At 43.6% G+C, this 20,534-nt stretch overlaps 1 protein-coding gene across 15 annotated transcripts in view; it reads right to left on the bottom strand.

Annotated features, from left to right (window-relative positions):
- Positions 1-20,534, bottom strand: part of MARCHF8 (membrane associated ring-CH-type finger 8) — a 123,659-nt gene that overhangs the window by 7,806 nt on the left and 95,319 nt on the right. For 14 of the 15 annotated variants that reach the window (XM_027062557.2, XM_053207426.1, XM_027062554.2 and 11 more), the window contains 3 exons: positions 14,879-14,929; positions 1,175-1,257; positions 88-927 (listed from right to left, as the gene is read on the bottom strand). In XM_027062557.2, coding sequence (XP_026918358.1) covers positions 88-927; positions 1,175-1,257; positions 14,879-14,929 — 974 coding nt within the window. The remainder of the gene's footprint in view (positions 1-87; positions 928-1,174; positions 1,258-14,878; positions 14,930-20,534) is intronic. The other variant, XM_015087890.3, reaches the window with a different exon arrangement.

Below are 20,534 nucleotides of genomic sequence, written 5' to 3'. Positions count from 1 at the left end.
CCTGAAACTTCACATATTAAAGCAAGATGAGGCCACAGAGGTATGGGGAGCAGAGATGGCCAGAATGATGGTTCTTGGCAAACCAACCTGCAGGCATCCCCTGATGTGGATACAGGAGATATGGGGGGGCATTTTTCAGAGGGGGGAGAAGGACAATCCAGGTCACTGTCCTTCTCCACTGAGCAGAGGGGTGCCCGCAGGACCTTGTTCTTCCATTTTGCAGATGCGCTGTCCTCAAAGACATCGTCGTCTCCCATTTCATCGGAGCAGAAGCCCATGCTCCCTGCCAGCCCGCTGGAGGACTTGGCGGTGTGCAGGGGCACAGCACAGCCCTCCAGCTCATGGAACCTGTGCAGGCTGCTGGCGCTCGAGCCGTGCGAGAGCGAGAACAGGTACCGGAGCAGTCGCCGGCTCCTGGACACAGCTTCAGCATCCGCTCTCTCTTCCAAAAGAGGGACGTGGATGCCCCCCTTGCCAGCTTCCACCTCTGAGGCAACTGAACGGTTGGCAGAAAGGGATGAAACGCAAGAATGTTTGGAACTGCCAAGAGGTTTGTGATGCTGCACTTTTTTCTCCTTCTGATGGAACCTGTTAATCCTGAGACCTGGATCTTGAGGGAGTATCAATTTCCCTTCGGAGCGAGTTCTTTCCACATAGTCAAAACTTTCCGAAGTGTTCTGGGGCTTCTCACCCACATCGTTTAGGGATTTTGAGAACTTTAGTATTCTTCTGGCTTTGGTATTGTCAGCAGGCTTCAAGGCCTGGGTCCATTCTGAACCACAGGAATTTCTCTTTGACAATGTGTCTTTACAGATAACTGTCACAGTGAGCCCTTGTGTCAGAGAACTCTGGCATTGAGGAGCTTTCAAGACAACGGCAGACTGCACGGGACTTTGGTGACAACACTCAGAACACACTGCACTGGAACTGCATGCAGAGAACAGTGGAATAAAAGCACAGAAAGTAAAAAACAATCTTAAAAGAGAATAGACATCAAAGTGAAGAAATGAGACTCATGTGGTAACTTGGTGAGCAAACAGCACATAAAATTGGGCCAGCTGTTTAGAGCAAAGGCATTCTGACCAAGCAAATGGAAAATCGAGAACCTACAGGCACTAATGCTTATTTCTGGGATGTCACGTGAACCACGGCAACATCTGAAGCAGAGCGTTACCTGCAGATGTCCTGATTGGATGGCGTGACAGAAGTGCGAGAGAAGGCGGACACTGGAGCCGACGCCAGCGAAGAACCCCCAGCCTGCAACGACACACCTCCAGTCAGTTTCAGAGGAAAGAGTAAAGGGGACAGTGAACACCATCCCCTTCTGAACGGCAATGGATGGAGAATCTAAGAACATCTGCCCTTCCTACTGTTCAGTGAATAACATCCATTAGGTCCCTATGAGTTGAGACCAAACAAATCAAACAGCACTCTTTCCCTTTATGTGGGTCAAAGTGTAGCCAAGAAATATTTAAGACTTCAGAGCAGTAATACCGATCTCCTGCAGATTCAGTGGTCCTTTATTTCCTGAGCATCTAAATTTAATTAGTTCATACATAAATCAAGAAACCAAGTACTAGACAGAGGGGCTCCTGGCTGGCTCAGCAGGTAGAGCATGTGACTCTTGATCTCAGGGTTGTGAGTTCAAGCCCCAGGCTGGGCATGAGGTGGGGGGAGGGAGGGAAGGGAGAAGGAAGGGAAGGAGGGAGGGAGGGAGGGAGGGAGGAACCAAGTACTAGATGGTATATGCAAATGCAAAAGAAATGTGAGGTGCCGACAATGCCAGTGCTCACCTTTCCCACCTGGCACTCTTTATTTAACCTGGTTCTGGGGATGAGCCTAATCAAGGGTAGCAGGCTGTGAGTGCTCTCTACTACTCACCTCACACTGGGTCCATGAAACCTTGCTACCCTATCAGAGCTCTTTACACAAAAAAGAGACTAGCTAACCACAGAGCCACCAATCCATAGCTCAACCCAGGGCCCAGAAGGGGGCTGAGCACAGAAGGCTCCCAAGAGTCCTAGTCATGGGATTGGGAATTAAGAAAAATAAGAAAACTTAAATTTGAAAGAACGTATACCACAAAGTCATGGCATAGACCAGGAGTACTGAGGGGCTGTGAATAACCCAAAATGAGACAAGAGCTCTAGGAAGGTGAGAAAGCACCATAATAAGAAGAGAAGTGGAAGGAGAGGAACAAGAATATAAGGGTGTACCTGAGCTGAGGAAGCAGAGCCACTGCTAAAGGGTCCCCCAGCCTCCTACAACCTCTGTGTGGTCCTTGCCTTCTCTAGACTGCCAATTCCTGCGTTCCTACAGCCCTCAGAGCACCATACATATTCACATAAATGTGTTCCTCCCTCCTCAGACAGTCAGCCTGAGTGAGCATGTGCCCCACACAACACAACCCAAACAGCCACATGAAAACAGTACTATGAGTCCATTACCAAGAGCAAGCCCACATCACCTCCCTACCTTCCCCAGGCCCCCCACGTAGCCTTCAGTACTGCTCCTTGTTTTGAAGAGCCCCACTTTGGCCCACAATTCCCCGGCTGAGGCTTAGCCTCCACTCTTGCTAAGTGCGATCTCCACGGGTGTGCTCTCATCCCGGCACTCAAGTTACAGAACCCCTGCCACGGGCCAGCCACCAAGACAGGCAGCACCACTGTCCAGAAGCTCTCCCCATCCGCCTTCTCCAGCAAATGCACCCACCCGAAGAGAGCCAGGACTGGCACTCTGATTGAGGGCTTCCATGGACCACTATTCCTGCTCCCTAGCAAGAGAATTAAATGTCACTTCAAATCCAGCTCAGCCTGAAACCTGGTCCAGGAAGTTACATGATATCATACAGCATGTATATGCTAAAATCATGCAGTGTTACTCAACTAGCACATCTTCTGAGTCACCAACGTATCCACATGTTCTAACTAAATGTGGAAAATATTCAGCGTCCTGGGAAGAGATGGGTCTCAGACAGGAAGCTGAAATCAAGGGAAAATGGCCTCTCATTCCTGCTCTGAATTCAAGTGATCCATGTCCAAAAGGGAAGTCTGGGTGGTGATTGCATCATTACACACCCGCAACGGGGGAGTGCTTGGAGGCAGGGGCGAAGAGCCTCAGAGGAGAACAAGGCCTGCACCCAGTAGGCAGCCAGACAGTCCGCACACACAACAGGACCTGGGATCACTTCCCCACGAATTTCGCGTCTCAGGTGGACTCCTGGGAACGCACACAGTCACGTCTGTACTTAGAGCAGAGCGTCACACCTATGAGATGGTGACAAGGTCCCAAGACCCTTGTCTGCTTATCTGGGAAACAGGAACAGGCTCAGCATCCTCTGTCTGGGCCCCTGTCCTCATTTCATTCTCTCCAATGCCACAAAAAATATCATGAGACACTTTTCAGCAAGCTGATAAATGTCCAAGCCTCAACAAGCCTCCCAAGTACAGAGAAAATTTTTCTCTTATTAGATCATGATTTTCAAGGAAATTTTAACTATCTACTTACTGCTGTTTTATATGAATACAAACCAACAAATGCCTTATGCCAGCTGAATGAGAAAACTAGCAAGATTCGTGGGGCCATGAGAGCTTCCATAAGAGGTTCCGGCTGTTATCAGCTGAAGAGGAGCACCTGCTGAATCTCAGGACCAGTTCTCGTGTAAAACAATCACCAAAGCATAGCATCAACGACTTTACAGAGCTTAACTCGTAGCTGGTATCCAGCTGAATAAAACACCTATCAACCTACCAACGAGGATTTCAGAGGCTGGACTGATCGTCAACAGCAAGGACAAAAGGAAGCCTACAAATACAGTTCAAATACAGCACCAGGGTCCAACCGGGGGAGTCAAGGTAAGTCAAGGGGCTGGCAGTCCCCTGGACAGCTCTTTCACTCTTCCCGAGGCAGCAGGCTGGTGGCATGGGGGAGGTTATGGGGCAACAGCACTCACCTTAAGGGAAAAGGAGAACACCCTTTCTCCTCCACAAGATCAGACCACACAGGACTGCTGTTGATGAAAGTATGTGTAAATGTTCATAATGAGAAAATTACGTGTCAACAAAATGAAAGCCACGTGCTCCTGGAGCTCTCTGTCGGTTCTCAAACAAGAGACTTTGTGGTCATGGAAAGGAGTGTAAAACAGCTTCCTGCAGTGATGACCTGCCCCGGAGAACAGGCCCCTCGGCAAAGGGCCTCCTGCATCCGCCCTCAGAAGACAAGAGGAAGCACAAGAAGTGCCTGGTGCAGAGCCCCAGCTCCTACTTCCTGGACGTGAGGTGCCCAGGGTGCTACAAAATCACCATGTGTTCAGACACGTGCAAAGTGGTGTTGTGTGTGGGTTGCTCCACCGTCCTGTGCCAGCCCACAGAGGATCGGCAAGGCTCACAGAAGGACACTCCTTCAGACGGAAGCAGCACTGAAAGCACCCTGAATCAACATGAATGGGAAACTATCCCAATAAACAGATTTTGGAGAAAGAAAAGAAAAAAAAATGTAAAGCAATCTCACCACAAAAAAAATTTCATAAAAACCCCTCTTCTTAAGATGTCATAATCAACTACACAAAATAAACCTCTGGATTACATAGAGATTTCATTCCCAGTTGATTTTATTTCTTAGGAATGACAATTTTAGACAATTTGTTTTGCACTACTCAAGTCACTCAGTGGTTGCCCTTCCCTATCATATAACTCACTGTTTTAAATGATTTCATCAAGGCTGTCAGAAACAACCAAAAGAAAACTTCCCATGTAGCCTCGGTAGAAGCTGGCACTTCATTCTCCCTGTTTCTTTTTGCTAGAACTTACTGCCATTCAAAGGGCAGACTCAGCGAGTACACTTCTCAGTCCGTGGCAGGAACTTAACAATTTTACATCAGAGGGACTTTCCCTCTGCAAGACACCAGCCGTACCTTTCCCGGCTCTCCTGCTTCACTTCCTTCCCTCGCTCCTTCCACTAGGTTGCTTCCCAACCCCCTTCTCTGCCACCTCCTCTTTCTTCTCTGCTGCAAACTTCCACTGGGCCTTCTTTTATCAGCAAAGCTTCTTTTAAACATCTGAGGTCTCAGGCTCCTAACAAAAGTAAATTCACTCTCTGATTTACATCAACAGGTACAGGGCCACAAGAAATGGTCTGGTTGGGTTCATTTGCTTTTTTTTTTTTTTAAGTTTATTTATTTATATTTTGAGAGAGTGGAAGAAGGGCAAAGGGAGAGGGGCAGAGAGAGGGAGAGAGAGACAGAGAGACGGAGAGAGAGCGGGAGACAGGGAGAGAATCCCGAGCGGGGGAGAGGGGTAGAGAGAATCTGCTGTCAGCACACAGCCCGACTCAGGACTCCATCCCACAAATCATGAAACCATGACCTGAGCCAAGATCAAGAGTCAGCCGCTTAACTGACCGAGCCACCCAGGAGCCTCTAGGTTCATTTGATTTTAAGCCAGGAGCAATTTGAAGAAAGACTGGGTAAAGGAGGGTAAGAGACAAGTAAGGCCCCTATTTACAATTGACCTCAAACTTAACAGAAAAAATTGGGAAAGTACAGACGACTCTTAAAACATAAAAAGATGCTTACCTTACCCTCTCTTACAGTGAGAAATACAAATTAAAACTATAACAAAATGTACTATCAACAACAAAAGTCTGTTTTTTAAATCACAGAATACCCGTGTTGGCAAAAGTGCGGGAGAACAGCCATGCTTATACACCGCTGGTGGGAAAGCAAACGGCTGAACTTCACAAGATAGCAATGTGGCAATTAGATTCTAAATTACAAATGCACGTTCACTTGGGCCCAGCAATTCTCCTTTCAGGAATCCATCCTCACACATATGTACAGAGAGGTTTGCTCAGCATTGTTTGTGGGAACAGTCGCCTGCCATAACCTCAGTGCCCCTGGGCTTGGAGCGGAGTCCATACTGGGCACAAGGAGGGAATGGGCAGAGGGGAGGGCCATGCTCTGTGTGTGGGCCTGTGCAGACTATTTATCAGGGGAAGGGTGCACACTTCAAGGCTCCTAACAGTGGTTTGCTCTGACATGTGGAAGGAGGCCAGGGACCCTGGGCAGGAGAAACAAGTACTTCAATGGAGACCCTTCCCAACCATGACACCACTTTTACCATCAGTAGGTATTTCCTAACTACAAATTGATTTTTAAAAAATAACATGTGATTAAAAGTTTAAGAAGTAAAATAAAACTACAGAAGCACAACCAACTGTATCGATTTCCAACTCTGGGAAAACCAGGAAAGAAACTGGTCTAGTGAGTCATAATCTACATTTTTAAAAAACGAAATAAAATAGAAGATGTCAGAATGCATCTGACATCACAAGGATGAAGTCTTTTGGAGGAAATTTGTCTTTCAGTTGTGTTTGTGAGTGAACTGAGTTTCAATGTAAAAACTATTTCTTACCAAGGATCATGGTCAAAATAATTTGAAGTCATTACTGTATTTCCACAAAGAAAATACAAAATATCAAAACAAGTTAGAGAAGAAGATGGCTAATCAAGAGAGCAATTTATACCATCAGCACAGATTTCAGAGGTGAGGGCTCTGACAGCATCCAAGAGAGAGGGGCTTTCCTTTACAAGGACAGCATTTGCCAGCTGTGTTAGGTTTCTATTGCTGTGTAACAAATTGCCACAAACTTAGTGGCTTAAAACCACACGAATTTATAATCTGGCACACAGTGTGACGGGCCTCTGCTCAGGGCCTCCCACCTTTCTGGAGGCCCTGGGGAAGAATACACTTCACATTCATTCATTGTTGGCAAGATCCAGTTCCCTGCAGGCTGTCCCAAGTTGGGGGCCACCTGCAGGCCCCATCAATCCCTTCCATGTTCAAGTCCACTCTTACTTCTAATCTCTCGTGTCCTCTTCTGCCACCAGCCAGAGAAAGTACTCTGCTTTTAAGAGCTCACATGATTCCACTCATACAATATAACATCGTGGGAATGACGTCTCATGATTCACGGGTTCTGGACATTAGGATGGGGCATTTTAGAAATCGTGCTTACCAGACCAGCTTACGTTCACTTATTGCTCGGTACGTTACTAAAGGCTACTGCCCATCCTCACTCCCTCTCAAACCACGAGATAATAATCTGTCCCTTACTGCCACCTCAGCAGGCCTGACTTCACATAATAAAGCCAAATAGAGTCTCACTTGGTGTTTGTACTCTGCAGTACAGGCTGCAACTGCATTTCAGTAAACTTTCTGCTCAGCACAGAAGTTGCTCTGTGAAAACAAATGCTTCCTTATAACAGACTCTGATTTCTATAAATAAATACCCAGTTGTATTCAACTGCAAAAATGAGCTACCATTGAAGGAGAGGCCAGTTCTGTGGCTGCTCTGATAAATACATGTTGACTCTTGATGAAGGGCTGTGCCAAGAACAAGCTTTCACAATGGCAATTAAAACTGACCACTAAGAAAGTAAATATAGAATATATACAATATAGGATTCATGGAGGAGAGTGTGCACTAAAAACTACTGAATTATAAAATGAGTTCCATTATAAACGACTCTCAGCACTGCCTAGCAAGTAACACTAACACTGAATTCTTTTCTTCGGTGCCCTTTTAGAGAGAGTTAGAACTACGTGAATACTACTACGTCCCCAGCACAATGAGGGGCATATATCACAGTACTGTCAGAGGCAAAGCAACAGCTGAAGGAACCTTCTCATGGCTCATCTCCTAAAGTAGGCTTCCAGCTACTGTTGGGAACCTTACAAATATAGCTTGCTTTCAATAAACTACGCTGATGGCAATGATTTCTGAGCAAAGATGGTTTCACATTCCCAGAACGTACAAGTATAACCATATAAAGATCCAAAATCATGGTACTGGGTCACCCAGCACTCCACCCTCCCCCCTTGCCCCTCCTGGGGCCGCTCCAACACCTCACGCTGCATGACTGGCCCCTCCACAGGTTGCTCCTCAAAAAGTGGTTTTTACTGTACTTGTTACCCTGGTTCAATTCTGTCATAGCAGTTATCAAGGTTCATAAAAAGATGTTTCTGTAATAATATGCTAACTCAGAAGCTGCTGCTGTTTAGCCTAGTGTAGTGCCTGGCACACAGTAGGTGTTCACGTACAGCTGAATGAATAAAACAAGTACACTCTGGAGTGACTGCCTATTCGTAGGTGTAAAACAGGTTCTCAAACTTGTTGGTCTTAGGACCCCTTTATGCTCTAAAAAATTACTGAGGTCCCCAAAGAGCTTGTGTTTATGTGGGTGACATCAATCAATCTTTACTATACTTGAAGACCTTAAGCCACAAGGCCCACCAGCACATATTCCACTAGTGTCTCAGAGAAGATGCCATCTCTCGTGCTGGAAGCTCCACTGTGCATTCATGAGAGAGTAAGAGTGAAAAGGCAAATAAATAACCTGCTGGTGTTATTCGACACTGGTTTTAACCCTGCCTTTTCCCCCCACAAGAAGACTCGGAACCAAATTTTGAAAAGAAACCACTGGAGACCAAGCTGTAGCCCAAAACTAAACTGTAACCAGTCAGAAGAAAACAATAAATGCAAATATGGTCTCTGCAAAAGGGGAGCCAAAAGCAAAACACTGCCCATGACGCTCCATTAGGATCCCAAGTGAGGCTACACTGTGTTGATGATGCCACTCAATTCCTCCAAGTCATTCCCCTGCTCCTGCCACAGGAAAGTAAGTATCTTGTCTTTGGGATAAATGTTTTCTTCAGAATAAATTAGGAAAGGCATATTTTGCCTTGTACTTAACCTGTAAGTCTGAGCAACCTAAGTCTGTCTCCAATCAACTTTGCACTCAGAAGCACAGAGAAGCAGACACTGGTCTTGACAACCATAGCACAGTGTGTGGCCTCCCTCCTAGGGCTGTATTTACATCTACACACGACATCCTCCTATAACTCATTCCTATCTGATGGCAGTCAAAACTAGAAAATACTCGAGAGATCTAGGAGAGTCAATGCTTAAATTCACTGAGATTTGCTTGCCAAAAAAACAGAACAGCAATAATTTTAAGGGTTTGTTACACATGTCCAGTCTGACTTCTACCCAGGAACATTTGATCAACCAGAGGCACATAATGCTCATGGTATCTGAATAAAATTATGCAGAGCTCTAAAATATTCTACTAGGTACCAGCCTTCAGCAATGTCAGCCTAGTAAGACTAGCTGCCTGGCTGCAGAGAGGACAATACCCATGCTCCAGGCTTCATGATACAGATCTAGCTTACCACTGCCATCTTCCTGTAAGTGCTACCAATCATGAACTTGCTTAAGAAATTGTGTCACCTGGACCAAGTCCTATTCCCAGGGTCAAATGAGAATGCTTCTCTCATTGTAAATTAATGCCATATCTGGGTGTTATGAGAGGCCTGAGCAGAGGCTCTAGAAAGTCCAGCCCTTAGGATGAGCCTGACCTAAGCAAATTCCTGGTATCTAAAAAAAAACTCCAGTGGCGCCTGGGTGTAGCTCAGTTGGGTAGGCATCTGTCTCTTGATTTCAGCTCAGGTCATGATCTCACAGATGGTGGGATGCAGCTTCACATCAGGCTCCGTACCAACAGTACGAAGGCGACCTAGGATTCTTTCTCTCCCTCTCTCTCTGACGCTCCCCTGAGCATGCCTGTACTCTGTCTTTCTCTTTCTCTCTAAAATAAACATTAACAAAAAAAATTCTAGTGGTACTGAGTTCAAGCATCCCACAGGGAATTCCAACCTTCTTCTAAAAGATTTTAGGGCAATGTACAGTGGTCCTCAGTGTTGGCCCCCAGCCAACATGGCCCCACAGTTTACAGGCACCCTGCAATTGGGCAACTATAACAGTCATCACTCCCAGTATATATGCCTCATGTCCCGGATTTCCCAAGGAGGGGACAACCAGTTTTCAACAGTTTAATCCTATCCTGGCTGGCTCCTTTTCACTGTTTATGTTCTGCCTTATGTGCCTCCTCCTGAGCTACACCTCTCCCAAGCAGCCCTTCTAAACTTTGGTTCTTTGTTATTCCCTACCTCAGCCCCTTGTCTTTTACCTTCTTCTGCCAGGTACTTTATGGAGGTCTGCTTATTCCTCTCTTCTCTGTTTGGTTCAGCATTCAGAGCACAACATCAGGCATAGAGTTAAGTGTGGGACAAGTGTGAACTCATGTAATCCTCACATATGCTGCACTGGGCCCCCTTGTCTATGTTACAGATGAGGACACTTCATGCCAAGGATACCCTATGCCGAGTGAGGAGACAGCCTTTAGGCAGGGGGCAATTGTGGTACAATTCCCCTGAACAGGGAAGCGTATCACTTCACCCTGATGTGCCACAAGCAATCACCACTCACTCCGAGGCTGTATTCTGTACCTCGCCGCATTCCCTTCACCAGCCTGAGCTCCAAATTACCCTGGGAGTGAGGGCCATCTGACAGCCAGGTGCTGCACATCACATTCCTGCAGCACAGACACCCCCCTCCACCCTCCCTTCTCCCTCACCACATGGCCTCCCAAATCCCCTTGTCTGTCACAGCGCTAATTCACAAAGGGCAGAATCAGGAGAAGTGGTGGGTGACAGAATAAGAGTTTAGTTGACATACTGAAGAACATATTTTTCATAGCTACCTTTTAATTTCACATCAGAAAACTAGCAAATCAAAAACGTGATTTCAGATACCATACAGTGATACACAATGTAATTAAATACAGTAAGCCCGTTTAAAGAAAATGATTACGCAAACAGCACAGGTAGTGCACAGGGTGAGGGTGGGGTGTAGATGGCTCATGCCTGGGGAACCCTGCTGGCCCACACCCTAGGACCCCTCAGCAGGACAAAGGTCAGGGTGAGGCCGCATGGAGAGCTGCATTCAAGTGCCCCTCTTTCCACAAGCATGCCTTTGGGGTCTCACCCTACCTCAGCTTCTCTAGGCACTCGGTCAACAGAACAGGTCTTTTACTAGGGGGCAATTCCACTACTTCTTTAAAAAAAAATAATGATTTGCTACACAGTGCTACAATATCATTATAAACCATGATAAGTGCTTTAAATGAATGAGTTTGCAAGTGGCCAGGACCAGATCACCTTAGATGTGGCACATCAAAGTAGAGGGTTTGAATCTTATTCTAAATGCAGTAAGAAGCCACTGAAGGCTTAACAAGAGAAGCATCAGGATTCTATTTACCTAGTTGCTGGGTGGTGGCTGATTTGGGAGGCTGCAGGAATTCAGGCAGATTCTTAGAAAGCTACTGCAGTAATCCAGGAGGCTTGGGCCCAGGACACGGCTGTGACGATGGAGAGAACGATGGGCTAGACATAATGTCTAGCACAACGCTATGCAAACATTTGCTCAACAAACATGTACTAAGCAACTCCAGGGCTCTGAAGTTTTACGGGCAAACAAGATATAACCCTAGCCTCATGGAACTTACTTGTGGGGCAAAGGGGCAACAGTAAACAAACAAACAAACAAACAAACAACACCAATAAAAACTCAGGCAGTGAGTGACAGGTGCTCTGTTGAAAACAGGGAAAGGTGACTAGGGGACCGCTTAGGGGGTCAGGATGGGCCACTAGGATGAGATAACAAATTTCATGAAAACTTGCACTTAGAATCAATAAATGATACCCACTTAACATCATTACCATTGATACAAAACCAAGTACTGGGTAAAGACTCTGTGATCGAAACTGCTTAAATGTCTCAATATTCTTCCTTAATTAACTCTCTAAGAGGATCACACTTGGATGCCCATTTTAAAAGCAGATGAGCCACCTAGCTGCCTCTCACACATCCCATCTAACCTTCCTGTTTCCTGTAAGGGGAGTTAGGTTTCTGAGGCTTCAAGAAAACATGGGGTGCCTCCAACAAACACTGAAACACCCCCTGTAACAAATCACTCTGTAACAAAATCTATCTAGCTGGGATACAAAGAGACAGACAGAAGGTTTATTTTTACCTGCTCTCAACTTCTAACTTCAAGTAACTTCAGTTACCTGTAAGGGGTAAACTGCATGAGCATAATGCGCTCTGCAGGTGACTGATGACCCTTAGCACAAACCAGTGCTGAACCCAGCTGGAGGCTGAGTCAACAGAAAAAGTCTCCTGAGAGACACAAGGGAGATTCCAGGCAGCATAAAACATGTCTGTGTTCTAACCCTTGTTTGTATCTTCTATGTCAAGGGTACTAAGTATCTGCTTGAGTATGTCTGCTACACTGAAGATGGAGTTTTATGCGCCATGGCCTAAAGGGGCCGCGAACAACAGGCTCATTTTATAAATACTGCAAGAAAGAAATGCAGTCTCAAAAACAAAGTTATCTTTCAGAGCAGTCCTGCCCTCCCTCCCCCAGCACCACGTATCTGGTTCATGCCTAACAACTCTACATCACACAACTTTCTTATTACAGAGGGTACATTTTGCAACAAAATTTCAGGCTGATGGCTCACGGGGAAGCAATGTGTGCACACACCTCTCCAGCGATTTTCCTGGAGGAACCAGGATTTCCAGCGTGCAGGAACCTCTACTTTGAAAATGGAAGAGGCCCACAACTTCTTGGCCCTCCTCTGTGGCAGAAAACTCTGCTCCAGGAAACCAATTTGACAATAAATTTCATACATTGAAAAAAAAAAAACAAAAAACAAAAACAAAACTCTGCTCCACACTTTAACTCTGTTTTTTTTAATTCTGGACATGATCCCTGGGTTGTGGGATCAAGTCCCATGTCAGGCTATGCACTGAGCGTGAAGCCTGCTTAAGATTATTCTCTCTCTCTCTCTCTCTCTCTCTCTCTCTCTGCCCCTCCCCTACTCTCCCTCAAGTAAAATAATAATAATAATAATAATAATAATAATAATAATAATGTTACATTCAACTTAACCAGACAGGCCATCTGGATTTGCATCTTCTTACTTTTCTCAGTGCTTAAACATTGGGCAGCACCTTCAAAAGTGGTAGGGCAATGGGGCGCCCCGTTGGCTTCATCGGTTAAGCATCCGACTTCGGCTCAGGTCATGATCCCGCAGTTCATGAGTTCAAGCGCCGCATCGGGCTCTGTGCTGACAGCTTGGAGCCTGGAGCCTGCTTCAGATTCGGTGTCTCCCTTTCTCTCTGCCCCTCCCCTGCTTGCACTCTCTCAAAAATAAATAAACGTTAAAAAAAAAAGTGGTAAGGCAAAACTTGCCATCTCACTCAGACAGTAATAATCTACCACTGTACAGTTCTATTAACTCCCACATTCCTAGCTGAACAAACAGCAGAAGAAAAGAAATGGAGGTTGGAACAAGAAGGATTCACTGAAAGGTATTCATGTGAGGTGGATGAAGCCTGTGGCTTTTGAATGACTGTTCTGCGGGGAAGGTCAGGTCAGGAACGCACCAAGGAGTACTCTAAACGGCCTTCGATATCACATAGAGCATATGGACTTTACTTTTTTTTTTTTAATTTTTTTTTAACGTTTTATTTATTTTTGAGACAGAGAGAGACAGAGCATGAACAGGGGAGGGGCAGAGAGAGAGGGAGACACAGAATCTGAAACAGGCTCCAGGCTCTGAGCTGTCAGCACAGACCCCAATGCGGGGCTCGAACTCACGGACCGTGAGATCATGACCTGAGCCGAAGTCGGACGCTTAACCAACCAAGCCACCCAGTCGCCCCTACTTTTTATGCATCATGAAGTGGATGAATGATATATGATGAGGTCAGAAATATGCCTAAGAACAGACTAATTGTCTCAAAGGATTTGCTAGATTCTACTTTTACTTTTAAAAAGGGGGTGATACAAGTGAGAATAGGTATATAGTTTGTAAATTAAAATGGCATATAATGTGTTCATTTCTGACTACTTGGGAGGCTGGAGACAGCAGAAGAGGATCTGTCACATTGTTCAGATCTTCCTGTGATGATCTGTGCCAGTGTCTGGTCAGCTGACACAGACATGGGCAGAAGGCCCATCTCTTCAAGGAGCCTACAAGGACATACTGCATGGACAACAGGTTGGCCAGAGCCCAGGATGGGCCAAGATGAGCAGGGCATGCAAACAAGGTTGCTGAGTGCGAGACACTGTCCGCTGGCTCCTGGGTCACCCCACAGCAGCTGACATGCTCCTGACAGGCTAGTCGAGCGACTACACCACAGGTGTGCCAGGTGCTGTAGGATGGCCAATTTACCCTGTCAGCCCTCATTTTCCTAGCCACTTTCCAAATTGAGGTGGCTCTGGATCCGGTTCTGGGCAGTGAAATGTAAGCACACATCAGGCAGCTGGCTAGGGCTTCTGGGAAAGCACTTCCTGCTGAAAAGGGTCACTCTCAGCTGACAGACCCCTCCATCCTTCATCATTTTTCTCATTCCTGCCAAGGCCACAGCCGTGGTACCTGGAGGTCCAACTCCCATCTTGAGGCCATGAGGTAATAGAAAGCATAAGGATGACGACAATGTGCCAAGAAGGTGGCACGGAGAGGACAGAAAATTCCTGAATCACTGACATTTTTGAACAACTACATCAGCCTTGGACCACCTATCTCCAGACACAATTAGAACCACATAAATCCATAATTATTTAAGTCACCAGAGTTGGCTATTTGTTAAGATCAAATGTGCTCCTAATTGAGGGGACAGATTTTCTGGTGACTCTCTGAGATTTTTTTTTTTTTTTTACCTGAGAGTAAATGATTTTCCTGGGAGAAATAGTTTTTTCTCCTATTAGTCACTAACCGTAACACACATTCAGAATCGCCTCACTAGAAAAACGTAACTGCCACACACCTTGTTGTATGGTCCTAGAGCAGACTAAGAACTGTGTAAATAACTCTGCATCTTGAAAAGAAAGGAGTATAATCACATTTAAGCTAGGAGAAACCAAACCAAAACCCCAAATCATGAAAATAACATACTTCTGGCACTTTACCTTAGAAATGTTACTTGAATGACTCATGGAATGTCCCAAAGTCTTCTCATTCTGCAAGAAAACCAAACAGGTGTTAAGTATCAAGAAAATGAAATAGGTGATTAAAATGTGCACAGACCATTAATCATAATAATCCTGGCAATCACTTCCTCAACTAGAATTTGCTGAGCGTAAAATACTATGTGCCAGCAAAAATGAATAAAACAATAGTCCCTGCCCTAAAGGAACTTAAGTTACCAAGAACAGGAATTTGGAATTAACAAAAAATAAGAGGGCTACAAGTGTCTTAAGGCACATTCGAATGGAGGTTCAGAGGTGAGAAACAGCATGTTCAGTTTACTGTGATGTGGTCCATGCTATGAGGAGCCACTGTAGGATGAGGAAGAAGAAAGCAGGACAGCTGACACCACCCAGGTTGTCTGGCTGTCAAGTGTTGAGTACTCAAAAGGGACATCCCACCACTCACATCTGTTCCCTCAAGCCTCTTTCTCCTCCTGGGTTAGAGAAATCTGAGAGTCATGCTAGCCTCCTCCATCTTTAGTCACAAAGTCTTATAACAAATTCTTCCTCTGTAATGTCTCAGTCTCCAACTCATTTGCATTTCTACTGTCAATGCTTTAGGTTTAGGTTCTCTTCATTTTCACTTCGAATTCTTGAATAATCTACCTTATCTTTCTCCCTTGAAAATGACCTCCCCGACACAGAACTGCTATGGACTGGATTGTATTGTGTCCCCCCAAATCCGTATGTTGAAGTTCTAACCCCTAGTACTCAGAAGGTGACTGTATTTGGAGATAGGGTCTTTAAAGAGGTAATTATGTTAAAATGAGGTAATTAGGGTGGGACTTGACCCAATATGAATGGTGTTCTTCTAAAGAAGCTGAAATTCGGACAAAGGTACACACAGAGAGAATACCAGGTGAAGACATGGGAGAAGGCAGGGGCGGCCATCTGCACGCCAAGGAGAGAGGCCTCAGATGAAACCAAACCTGCTGACACCTTAATCTTGGACTTCTAGCCTCTAGAACCATGAGAAAATTAACTCCTGTTGCTTAAGCACTCACTCCGTGGTGATTTTGTTATAGCAGCCACAGCAAATGAGTATATAGTAATCTTCCACACTATTATTTTCTTTAAAAAAAAAAAAAATCAGTGAACATTCCAAATGTAAGTCTGATTTTCTAAAAATAAGAAAGTAACTCTTCTTGATTCCTACTGGCCTTGCTCTAAGCCCAAATGAGTAAAATAAAACAAAACAAAAAAACTATTAATGGAAGAGATTATCTCATTTCCATTTTTAAGATTACATATTCTCTATTCATCTCACATTTCACAATAACCATAGGGAAGACTAGAAAAGGCTGAGACGCAATTAGCAGGTAAAATTCTTTTGGTCAGTCAGAAGTACAAAGGAGCCAGTAGATCTAAAACTGCTTTGAAAGAGTAGATTCCATGCCACCAAGGCTCTGCTAAAAGAGAACTAGCAATCAAGAAAGTGTTAACTTTCCCCTTTCCCCCAACCCACCAAATTACATACTGCCTTGACTTTGGTATACACTTGGCTTTTGAACACTCAACATCCCTAAAATGTTAGCACAGAAACATTTCAAGAGCTCCCAAGTGGCCTGCCAGCTGGCGCTTGTTTTGACAATGTTGTCTTGTCTTCACAGCAATGTAAATGTGCAATTTTTTGATTATTTTCTATATATTCTTCTCTTATTTTATAAATCTGAGTGAAAACAGAAGTTCAAACTCTTGAGTATAATACAATACAGACACTGTTACTAAGAGCATAGCCTCAATGGAATGTTTCTTGGTCTTAAGTCAATCAGATAGTTACAAAAGAAAAGAACAAAATTATAAAGTATGGTTAAAGTGTTGGCAGTGTCACCAAAGACTATTTCTAAGAGACCAGATGAATTAGGAATTTCATTCATTTATCTTATTCGCGCCTTCACTCACGGGGAATGGAGAGTCTGTCCACAGAACAGGTAAATCTGTAACCATTCAAGTTTCATTCATGAGTCAAGAATGTACTATGGACAAACACAGGGCACTGCTCTGAATCCAGGCTTAGAGGCTCATCTACTGGCAATTTACCACTAAATTTTAATTTAGTTTACTAAACTAAAACAAAGATACCACACGTCCTGGATTATCGGTACAGAAAACCAATACAACTGCTATGACATTACCCACTACCTTTCAAGAAATGGCCAATTTAACACTACCTGGAAATCCACAAAGACATTCTGAGGTACTAAGAAAAGCAGTAATTCCTTTCCCTGACTTTTTTTCACACTTACCATTCCATAGACAGGGTTATTAGGGTGGGTCTCACTGTTAAGCTAGGTAACTTTATAAATCCAGACTGAGATCGAAAAGTTGCTTATTACCTTATGAACTTGAGAAATAAATTTAATGATATAAGCCTGTGCCCTGTTTCTCTTGTTAGAACAATTCAACTAACTTGAATTTAAGTAAATATTTTTTAAAAGGCTTATAAAAAGTTAAAAAAAAAAAAAAAGAACAATTCAATATTTTACACTGGTAAAAATCAAACAACTTAACCAGCCCCAGCAGATACAGATGTTTTAAAGACTGAATTCTGTCAATATTTAGAATTGCTTCTCCACTGCCTGGCAGATTAACAATTCAGTTCCAACAGGCCATTGTAATTTCCCTTAAATGCTGCTACATTTATTTGGACTTACTGAAAATCTAAGAAGTTCAGGACCATAACAGAACTATTTTTCAGGAAGCAAATCCCAGCATGCATTCAAACCAGTGACTCATTCATTCCATACTTATTTACCATGCGACTACCACATGCAAACAACCATATTAGGCACAAAACACGGACAAAAATGAATCTCGCTCCTAGGCCTGTTCTAATGACGATGTCACCACAGAACTGCTTTGAAATTGTGTTTTGATGAGAAATATACAACCAGGGGGGAAAATGAACAAAAACATTTTTAAGAACGTTAAAAAGCACATCCATGAATTATAGCAGGGTACAATGGTACGCTTTGGAATAAAAAGAAGTAAAGTTTACCAAACATCAATGTTAAGAACGGGAATTAGGCATACCAAAGAGAAAAAGAGTTCCATTCCGGTTTAAGCCAAAACTAAGCTTCAATGCCCAAGTGATACAGACTTCAGCAAACTATTTTTATAAATCTTTAATATGTTTAGTCACCACTTAATGGGTCCACCACGTTGTAATCCTGGGAGAGAGAAAAGCCTCACTGCTGGTAGCAAAAACTGTTACCTTCTTTCCTCCGAGAAGGCACCAGGTGATGCCACACTGTGATACCACCCGCTCCCCTGGCCTTCTCTCCTCTCCATGTGTCTCTGGTGGGCTCTTTTTGTCTACGTTAAGCAAGAGCTCCTCAGAACACAGTTCCATATCCTCTTCTCATTTGTGGTCTCCCTTAGACCAGTGCTTCTGAAACTTTGTGCACTTGAATCATTTAAGGACTTTAGTAAAAATGCAGATTGTGATTTGTTAGGTTCGAGGTGGGCTGAGATTCTGCATTTCCATAAGTTCTCAGGTGACTCCCATGCTACTGGTCCCCAGACTACACTTTAAGATGCAAATTTCATTCCAAATCCTGGGCCAGCATAATCCATAAAGGCTATGATTCATTTTTTTAATTGAAGTATAACAATATCATTTTTTTTCAGTTTTTTTAAATATGAAATTTACTGTCAAATTGGTTTCCATACAACACCCAGTGCTCATCCCAAAAGGTGCCCTCTTCAATACCCATCACCCACCCTCCCCTCCCTCCCACCCCCCATCTACCCTCAGTTTGTTCTCAGTTTTTAAGAGTCTCTTATGCTTTGGATTCATTTTTTTAAAAAGCAAACCAAGACTAATATAAAAGTGAATTTCTGCATACAATATGGCAGTGAGCTCACAACTGAGTTAATACAAATAAATCAATCAGGAAACTGACTGATACATACACTGGGAAAGGAGTCTGAGGGTGTGAGAAAGAGAAATTTTATTAATGTAAGATGTTACCAAATCACAAAGATAAAGAGAAGCTCTGTTGAAGAATAAGGGACATTTCACAACTTAATCAGTCCTGTCAATGGCGTTTTCCAAGTCCATGTGTGGCTCCAATAGCATGTACCTTGAGGGTAGAACAGAGATGCAGAGCCCACAGAGACCAAATACGCTCTAGAAAGTAGAAGCCAAGAATTAACAAGAAGACAATGAGGTGAGATGTCTAAGCAAGTTTTAAGGATTTTGTATAAAGGAGTCAAACAATTAAACTTCATGTGGGAGCTTCCCTGAAACTCTGACCAGGACCAGTGATTAAAAACACAAGAAACAAACAAGGAAAAAACAAAACAAAACAAAAACACTCTGTGTAACAGATAACTATGTATCTACCCAATACTCATCCCTGCCAACAGAACAAATTTGTTCCGAGCAGGAATGGACCCAACCCAAAGCTCTCACTTTCTCACTCTCTTTTGCAGTTAAGGCTAAATATGTAAGAAAGTTCTCCCTAGACATTAAACTTGAGGTTTTCTGGGAGAACATTTTGCTTTCCTGATATAGCCATTGCTCCTTTCTCCAGCATTCCTCCTTTCCTCAGTCACCCTGGAATAAAGATAGCATGCCAGGAGGTGCAGCAATCACGGTGGGACAGTGAGGAGAAAAAGTATACGCACAGGTCTCCAACTTTTTAGTCTTAGGGCACCTTTACAATGTAAGTTACTGAAGACTCCTAACATTTTGAGTATGTGGGTTATATATATTTATATTTTCCACATTACAAATTAAAACAGGGGCACCCGGGTGGCTCAGTTGGCTAAGCGTCTGACTTTTGATCTGGGCTCAGGTCATGATCTCACGGTTCACAGGCTCAAGCAGAGCCAGGCTCTGCATGAATAGCACAGAGCCTGCTTGGGATTCTCTCTCTCTCTCTTTCTCTCTCTCTCAGCCTTCCCCACCCCCACTCATGTGCTCTCCCTCTCTCAAAATAAAACTTAAAAAAAAAAGAATGTTTACAATATGAATCTCTTAATTCAATTAGAATAATAAGCCCAGTTAATATAAATAACATTTCCATGAAAATAACTATCTTTCTGAAGAAAAATAAGTGCACAGAGTTAACACAGTTTTATATTTTTGTAAATCTTTTGGATTTATAAAGTTATTGTCAATTAATAGAAGACAGCTGGATTCTCATATGTGCTTGCACATTCAATCTCCTCTGTTGTTTTTAACTGAAGTAAATGAAGAAAATTTGGCCTTATACAGTTAGGTATTTATTAAAGGAATGTGTATTTAAAAACTATTTGAGGTAACTGGATATTCTTTGTACTACACAAAAACTCAAGTAATTAGCTGTGATGTAAACTCTAAAGTGACATTAATAAATTTTTAATACTCCATTAAAATCAACTGGCCCATCTTTTACTTTGATTTTCTCTCTTAATCATATATGACTCTATAACATCACACCCTTGGCCATTTAGAAATTATTGGTTCACTGAGTTATACAACTCTTTCAATACTGACACAATCCGTTATGCAACATGAAAAAAAATAACTCATTAATATAACAACCATCATCTTTAACTACTGAAAAGTTACCAAGCTCACAGTGATGGATACAAGTTTTCCAAAATT

This window comes from Acinonyx jubatus, chromosome D2 (genome assembly GCF_027475565.1).
Source record: "Acinonyx jubatus isolate Ajub_Pintada_27869175 chromosome D2, VMU_Ajub_asm_v1.0, whole genome shotgun sequence".
Taxonomy (NCBI): domain Eukaryota; kingdom Metazoa; phylum Chordata; class Mammalia; order Carnivora; family Felidae; genus Acinonyx; species Acinonyx jubatus.
This window is presented reverse-complemented; position numbering and strand designations above follow the sequence as displayed.